At 32.9% G+C, this 9,440-nt stretch overlaps 1 protein-coding gene across 3 annotated transcripts in view; it reads right to left on the reverse strand.

Annotated features, from left to right (window-relative positions):
• LOC106471421 (agrin-like) overlaps positions 1-9,440 on the reverse strand; it is a 77,392-nt gene that overhangs the window by 3,323 nt on the left and 64,629 nt on the right. For all 3 annotated transcript variants that reach the window (XM_022400024.1, XM_022400023.1, XM_022400025.1), the window contains 6 exons: positions 8,764-8,982; positions 6,192-6,416; positions 4,684-4,836; positions 3,098-3,190; positions 2,399-2,560; positions 801-944 (listed from right to left, as the gene is read on the reverse strand). In XM_022400024.1, the coding sequence (XP_022255732.1) occupies positions 801-944; positions 2,399-2,560; positions 3,098-3,190; positions 4,684-4,836; positions 6,192-6,416; positions 8,764-8,982 (996 nt within the window). The remainder of the gene's footprint in view (positions 1-800; positions 945-2,398; positions 2,561-3,097; positions 3,191-4,683; positions 4,837-6,191; positions 6,417-8,763; positions 8,983-9,440) is intronic.

Consider the following 9,440-nt stretch of genomic DNA (forward strand, 5'->3'; position numbering starts at 1 on the left):
CTCCATTTATATGGTATAAGTGCCTATACTGGCTCAGTTTACTTTATTTATATGGTATAAGTGCCTATACTAGCTCAGTTTACTCCATTTATATGGTATAAGTGCCTATACTGGCTCAGTTTACTTTATTTATAGTTTATACTGTCATCTTATAGTCACAGTATCATAGTTTATACTGTCATCTTATGGTCACAGTATCATAGTTTATACTGTCATCTTATTGTCACAGTATCTTAGTTTATACTGTCATCTTATGGTCACAGTATCATAGTTTACACTGTCATGTTATAATCTCAGAATCATAGTTTATACTGTCATCGTATAGTCACAGTATCATAGTTTATACTGTCATCTTATGGTCACAGTATCATAGTTTACACTGTCATGCTATAATCTCAGAATCATAGTTTATACTGTCATCTTATAATCACAGTGTCGTAGATTATACTGTCATCTTATAGTCACAGTATCATAGTTTATACTGTCATCTTACAATCACAGTTTGTACTGACAACCTATTGTTACATACTGTATCTCGCGGTTTAAATTTACAACCTACTCTCATTTACTATATCCTTAGTTAATACTGACAACCTACCGTCATTTACTGTATCCTGCAGTTAATACTGACAACCTACTGTCATTTATTGTATCCTGCAGTTTATACTGACAACCTAATGTTTCAGCTGTCTTTAAAGTTTACGATAATTGCTTTCAGTCACAAAACTGTACTTCTTTTAATGAACTACAGCCTGTTGTTAAAATTGACAATTTACCTACACTTTATTGGAAATACCTACCGTTAACACACCCTCGGTGCTCTAAAACTTTACCGGAAGGGCACACATCGCACTTCATTCCCTTGACTTTAGGTTTACATACACATCTACCTGTGGTTTGTTCACAGTCGTCTCGAACTGATCCGTACTCGTTACAACCACAAGCTAGAAGGAACACGTACACTTACTGAAACAATAACTCAAAGCACTTACTGTTTACAACTCTTTGCTTACCAAAACCTAAATTTAAAATCAAAATCATTGTTCATTGATTTTTGGAGAATTATATAATTAATCTTTATAGAATTACTTGTGTTTCACTCACAAAGAGAAGCTTTCATAACAAACTAAGATTTGTTTATTAGGAAATTCTCTTTTTTTTCTTCTTTAACTTGAAGCTGTTCTTATTGTACATTTTGTTTTCATGACAGAATCAATATTTTTATTTCAACTGTTAACCTGAGGTAAATGTTGGAGCTGCTATCCTGTAGTAAAACCTAAAACTATTATTCTTTCGCAAGCTTTGAAGCTATAATACTGAAGTAAAACCTTGAAGCTGTTATCCTATAGTAAAATTGGAGATGTTATTCTGTAGGAGAACCTGAAGCTGTTATCCTGAAGTTAAATCATGATCGGTTATCCTGAAATAAATGTTGGATCTGCTATCCTGTAATAAACCATGGCTCTGTTATCCCGTAGTAAACCATGTGTTTTTTATATTGAAGTAAACCCTAGAACTGTTAGCTTGTAGTAAAACCTGAATCAGTTATCTAGTATTAAACCTTTGATCTGCTATCCTGTAGTAAATGTTGGAGATATTAGCATGCAAGAAAAATTGAAACTGTTATCCTGATATAAAACTTGGATTTATTATCCTGCAGTACATCTTGGATTTGTTATCTGAAATAAATCCTGAAACTGTTATATTGATGTAAACCTTGGATATGTTATTCTGTAGTAAAACCTGGATCTGCTTTCTTGAAGTAAAAAGTGGATCTCTTATATTGATGTAAAATTTGAAGATGTTATTTTGAAGAAAACTTTCACTACATACAGGTTTTATCTCAACGAAAGGCAGCTCAAACCCAAAAATATATTTGAGTTCAAACGAAGAGAGAGAGAATATAAATATCATAAAGAACGTGTAATGATTTCGATAATAAAAAAGTCAATAGCTGAGAAGGTGGATGTATCTCTGACAAACAACAACAACTTATACTTACTAATTTCTTTAACTAACATTATCCTATAAAGAACGTGGATGTATCTCTGATAAACAACAACTTATAATTACTAATTTCTTTAACTAACATTATCCTATAAAGAACGTGGATGTATCTCTGACAAACAACAACTTATAATTACTAATTTCTTTAACTAACATTATCCTATAAAGAACGTGGATGTATCTCTGACAAACAACAACTTATAATTACTCATTTCTTTAACTAACATTATCCTATAAAGAACGTGGATGTATCTCTGATAAACAACAACTTATAATTACTCATTTCTTTAACTAACATTATCCTATAAAGAACGTGGATGTATCTCTGATAAACAACAACTTATAATTACTCATTTCTTTAACTAACATTATCTTATAACGAATTACTTACGTATACATCCACTGTTTCCGTCAGCAATTTTGTGAATACCCCAGAACCCAGGATCACATCGGTCACATCGGAGACCCCCGACCCCAGGCTTACACGAACACTGTTTGGTTTTAGGGTCACAAGTCTGGCTGTACGAACCGAGGCGGTTACAGCTACATACACCTACGAAAGACGGAGAAACAAGGTCAGATGTTTTTGTTATTTGGGTTCCTTATCTCTTTCCTCAAGAAATAACATTGTTCTCTAAAGTTGCATATCTTCAGATTGAGGCACAATAACCCCACCAAATATTTGACAAACTACTACCATTCTCATTTGGTTTTTCATCTCGCATTAAATGTACGACACTAAAGTATATTTTTCCACGTGCAATTAAAAGTGGACATATAAAAATTATGTAGAAACTCACCACGAAGAAGTGTCCCACATAATTAACTTTTCAAATCGTTGAGTTTTCTTTCTTACGACAAGGCACTTTGGCTTAAACCTTCTTCCTGATTATCCATAGTTAAATAAAGTGCTGATATTAAGTATTGAGACACAGTTGTTAACTATCTTTCTTATCCCGAATGGATAAAATTGATTCTTTCAAAGAGGTAAAAAAATCGAAATAATATTTTGTTACGTTAATTTCCACATTTAACAAGGGATTAATTTACCTTAGTGTAGTTAACAAAATATATATGAAGGTATACGTACTCGGACAGCCAGCCTTGTCATGCCCTTGAGCTTGAGTTTTTCCGTCAAGACAACAGCCATATGGAGAATCAGCACACGTCTTTATCAAAGCCACTAAGAATATGTTTTTACATTTAGTATAGGATTTAATTCAAACAATTTGACAATAAACTTAACGTAATAGATTTAATTCAAACAGCTGGACAATAAACTTAACGTAAAGGATTTAATTCAAACAGCTGGACAATAAACTTAACGTAAAGGATTTAATTCAAACAATTTGACAATAAACTTAACGTAATAGATTTAATTCAAACAGCTGGACAATAAACTTAACGTAAAGGATTTAATTCAAACAGCTGGACAATAAACTTAACGTAAAGGATCTAATTCAAACAATTTGACAATAAACTTAACGTAAAGGATTTAATTCAAACAGCTGGACAATAAACTTAACGTAAAGGATTTAATTCAAACAGCTGGACAATAAACTTAACGTAAAGGATTTAATTCAAACTGCTGGACAATAAACTTAACGTAAAGGATTTAATTCAAACAGCTGGACAATAAACTTAACGTAAAGGATTTAATTCAAACTGCTGGACAATAAACTTAACGTAAAGGATTTAATTCAAACAGCTGGACAATAAACTTAACATAAAGGATTTAATTCAAACAGTTGGACAATAAAGTTAACGTAAAGGATTTAATTCAAACAGCTGGACAATAAACTTAACGTAAAGGATTTAATTCAAACTGCTGGACAATAAACACAGAAGGGTTTTACATCTAAGAAATGCTGTATAAATATAAAAAAGGTTTTACCTCTAAAAAATGGTGTATAAATACAAAAAGGTTTTACCTCTAAAAATGCTGTACAAGTACAAAAAGGTTTTGCCTTTAAAAAACTCTATAAATACAAAAAGGCTTCCCTTGTAAAAATGCTGAAAAAACACAAAAAGGCTTTACCTCTAAAATGCTGTATAAACATAAAACGTTTTTTACCTTAGCTACGCTAGAAATTCACATATCACAATAAACAACAAGGTTCGTGTGTTAACTGCATGTCTTGTAAGTTTAAAAGAGCTTATTTCTCCCAAGTTTTAGTTACAGAATGGAATACTGCGTGACCCAAGCATTAAGCATAATGAGATAAAACGTATTACAAACATCTACCCATTAACAGAGATAATTTAAGGAAGTGAAAAGTTAAGCTGGAAAACACAATTAGGATGAACTTCATTTCGAAGAGTGTTGACAATATTAAGAAATAAAATATTCTGAATTACCATTATTCTTGAACGTGAGAAGGAAGTTAAACAAGAGAACAGGTCCGTAATGAAGATGAGTTTTTAGAGAAAGTTTGTCCAGAAGAAGTAAATGGAATGAACTTCATTATTGCCTCACTTTAATATTGTTTTATTAGATTTCGCCTGGATTATTATAAAACATATATTCATACACACAACTGACTGTTATTAAAACTTTGTTATCGTGTTTTAAATAACGTAATTCTAAAAGCAGACGACATAACAACAACATAAAAAAGCATCTCCTCATCTCAGAATAGACTGAACTACAACCACAGCGTCGCTGGTTGGCTTCACCTTTCCTGCAGCATTTGGCAAAACTTGGAGTTTCGTGGCAATAGCTGTTAGGGGGACAACGTACAGCATTGGACCCGCCACCACAGACGTACTCAATCTTAAGGAATGGGTCCACTAATGGAGCCTCTCCATCGCAAGGCAGCTCCGAAGGTTCTGAAATATTATCAATATATGATATAATGTCACAGTTTCTGTACTATGTCGATCGAATGTTACCAACATAAAAATATTGTCAGTCTCTGTAACATGTCGATCTGATGTCACCAACACATAAAAATACTGTCATAATTTCTTTACCATGGCGATCTAATGTTACCAACATATAAAAATAACGTTATAACTTTCTGCAATATCTCGATAAAATGTTACCTTGATATGAATATAACGTCATAACTTTCTGTAACATGTCGTTAAAGTACTACCAACGTATAAAAATAATTTTATAACGTTTTGTAACATGTCGATTAAATGTTACCATCATATAAAAATAATATTATAACTTTCTGTAACATGTTGATTAAATATTACCATCATATAAAAATGATATCATAACTTTCTGTAACTTGTTGATTAAATATTACCATCATATAAAAATGATATCATAACTTTCTGTAACATGTTGATTAAATATTACCATCATATAAAAATGATATCATAACTTTCTGTAACATGTTCTGTACTACGTTGTTTATATTGTTGTTAGAATTCCAATATTTTACTGTATTATAGTACTGTATTGTAGCTTACAATAAACAGCACATGTAATTGTGAAGAATAGTACTACCCATATTCTTGTGATCATGTTACGTATAAAATAATACCCAGACTTTGATTATTATTTAACGTACTCCAACATACACATTTTTATTATCATGTTACATGTAAAATCATACCCAGACTTTGTTTATCATGTTACATATAATATAATACCCAGACTTTGATTATTATTTAACGTACTCCAACATACAAATTTTAATTATCATGTTACGTATACAAACACCTACATTTTGATTATTATGCTACGTATACCAACGCTCAGATTTTGATCATTTTAAATATCTGAAACCCGAACTGCGGGCGCTTTTTTCGGTGTTGGGTTGCGACCAATGAAATGTTGAATACAAAGTCCGAGCAAGAAAATCCATGAGCTTTTCTATATACAAGGTTATGACCTGTGAAGCAAAGACTTGACAGGTGGTACTGAGAGCAAAACGCGGGTTACATTTTTAGACCTGAAGTTTATTAGGGTAAGTGCATATTACTCATCGTACACAAAATAAACACTTCTGAAATACAATAGTTATTGGGACGATCCCCTTTGATGCAGCAACAGCTTGAATATAACACGAAGAGATACTGATACCAATCAAATAGTTTTATAATATTCAATATTTCAAATAACAATAGAAAAACCGACGTTGAAATTGCTATTTTTACGTTAGGGCAACTTTTGTCGTTATCTTGATAAAATCAGAAAATAGGATACAATTTCTTGTGAATAAACTCACCTGCACAGAACTCTCTGGATACAGTTGTGATTTCCTGCTGAATTTTACAAGCAGATTCTCTTAGAAGACATTCGTTATCGTACAAATGTCTGTCAGAACCACACACAGGCTCTTTATCTGTTGAACAGTGAAAGTCACAAACACAATGGGGCAAACCACGAGAATCGAACTCACACACTCCATCTAACTGACAAAGTTTGTCTCCACAGGATCCGGAACCTATATCTAGAAAAGTATACAGACTCTATACTGTTTGTTGTTGTTCAAAACTTCGTACTTACAAATATTCTAATGTGGTATATTTCTCAGGTTTAGACTAATGCCAGCAACCCGCTCCTCATTTAGACTAAGTTCAGATAACTCACCTTTCAGGTTTAGACTACAGTCAAATAGCCTAAATAACCCGCTCCTCGTTTACCAGCTATAGACTAAAGTCGAATAACCCGCTCCTCATTTATCAGGTTTACACTAAAGTTAGACAATCCACTTCTTATTTATTAGGTTTACACTAAAGTCAAGTAACCCGTTCCTCATTTACTAGGTTTGTACTAAAGTCAAGTAACCCGCTTCTCATTTATCATCAGGTTTAGACTAATGTCAAATAACCCGCTCCGCATTTATCATGTTTAGTGACTTTAATGTAAACCTAATAAATAAGGAGTGTATTGTTTGACTTTAGTGTAAGCCTGATAAATGAGGAGCGTGGTACTCGACTTTAGTGTAAACCTGATAAATATTTAGCGGATTGTTTGAATTTTATGTAAACATGATAAATGCGGAGCGGGTTATTTAACTTTAGTCTAAACCTGATAAATGAGGAGCGGGTTATTTGACTTTAGTCTAAACCTGATAAATGAGGAGCGGGTTACTTGACTTTAGTGTAAACATGATAAATGCGGAGCGGGTTATTTGACATTAGTCGTAACCCGTTCCTCATTTACTAGGTTTGTACTAAAGTCAAGTAACCCGTTCCTCATTTACTAGGTTTGTACTAAAGTCAAGTAACCCACTCCTCATTTCCAGGGTTAGACTGATTACCTACCAAGTACAAACTTATTCATCTTTTTGACATTTAAGGTTTACAATGTGATTGAAGTCTATTAAAGCCGAAACCAAAAACTTATGAATAATTTATGAGGTAAGAAAATAAAAAATGGATTGATCCTTTTATTCTCCACATTTGTGACGTATAGTATAATCTACCTGAAGCCTACTCTATTCGTAATAATACTTTTGTCATTACAATCTACAGTGTTTCTTAAGAAAGCTCGTGATACGAGTAAGAAAACATTTTCAATTTAAATGTCCAGAAAGACGTCGCGTGTCTTACTATATAACAGAATTTGATATTACTTTCACGTTATTGTTGTTTTGTGCTTGAAATAATAATAATAATAAAACATTTCGATTCGAGCAAATGACGCATTATCTTCTCGGTACTCACGAAAAAAAAAAAGACGTCTTCTTGTATGATAAACATTATAGAGATTTTGTCAGTTTAAATACGTCGTAATGACGCGTCTTCTATAGTTTGTAAATGATTTATTTTTCTATCCCCCTATTAAGATAGTAAAGCAACCAGGATAAACACTTTAATATACCACACGACTTGTAAAAAATAACTTACTTTGCTTGATTCAACAAGATGGAGAAAAAACACAAACTTTTCTGTATCTTAAATCCTATGGACATTGGTAAGTTATTTACGGTCATCCTTGACCACTAACCATACGCTAGTCTTGATGGAAGTTTAGTTAAAAGTCCGTTTATCTGTCTATCTAATTGAAGCACGAAATATAAAGTTATGATTATGTGATTCTCAGAGAGTGCCAGTTACGATGAGATTAGTAGGATATAAAATACAATAGATAACATTTTGTTCCACATCAGTTTATACTGTTGTTGTCTGCTCCACAAATATACCTTAGAAATCATAAACCAAGGTTCAATAAACGAAGTCAGTTGACGGTTGGAATTGTCATTTCATGTTCTTTGACCAGGAATTATATTCAGTTGTACTCAAGAAAAATGAACGTTTACTTAGAGAGATTGGAAATAAACTCGACTTTTGTGTTCGTTGGAGTCATAATTTGTCATTAGTGCTATCCATAACTTGTGTGCTAAATATCAAGAGTTGTGAATTTCACGACACCTACAATCCGAATAACTTCTCACACGATCAAAACATACGACATTCAAACCTAGTGTGTCACAAACACAAAATCATATATCTGAATATTCTAATCTAGTTATGTCACAAATACACGATCACGATTTACAACATTCTAATCTAGTTGTATCACACACACACGATCATGACTTACATCATTCTAATCTAGTTGTGTCACAAGTACAGAATCATAATTCAAAACATTATACTCTAGTTGTGTCACAAACATACGATCGTTACTTGCAACATTCATAAGCATAAAATCATAAATTTACGATATTTTAATCTACTTGTGTCACAAGCACAAAATCATAACTTATGACATTCTAATCTAATTGTGTCACAAGCACAAAATCACAATTTACAACATTCTAATCTACTTGTGTCAAAAGCTCATCTTACCTAAGCCTGAGCCACCCACGTCATCACATTCACTATAGAACAGAGCTTTAAGCTCCTGTGCCTGTTGACATGCTGCCCGACGCATTTCGCAGGTGTTAGCATAGCTGGATCCGTCGTTGGCACAGACCGGTTCGTAAGTATCCGGGCACTCTGAGGGACAGACGCATTGACCATTCTCACATCGAGCCCCATACTTGCAGTAAACGTCCTTACACAAATCTGGTGGATAACAAAACAACATTACAGCATATCCCTATGATACATAATGAATTTTTAAGAACAATATTGCTACATGTCCCTAAGATACGTAGTGCGTCTCTGAGAACAATATTGCTACGTATCCCTAAAATACATAATAAGTATCTAAGAACAATATTGCTACATATCCATAAGATACATAATGAGTAACTGAGAACAACATTGCTACATATCCCTAAGATACATAATGAGTATCTGAGAGCAATATTGCTACATATCCCTAAGATACATAATGAGTAACTGAGAACAACATTGCTACATATCCCTAAGATACATAATGAGTATCTGAGAGCAATATTGCTACATATCCCTAAGATACATAATGAGTATCTAAGAACAATATTGCTACATATCCCTAAGATACATAATGAGTAACTGAGAACAACATTGCTACATATCCCTAAGATACATAATGAGTA

The sequence above is a fragment of the Limulus polyphemus genome, unplaced genomic scaffold (genome assembly GCF_000517525.1).
Source record: "Limulus polyphemus unplaced genomic scaffold, Limulus_polyphemus-2.1.2 Scaffold4611, whole genome shotgun sequence".
In the NCBI taxonomy this organism is placed as follows: domain Eukaryota; kingdom Metazoa; phylum Arthropoda; class Merostomata; order Xiphosura; family Limulidae; genus Limulus; species Limulus polyphemus.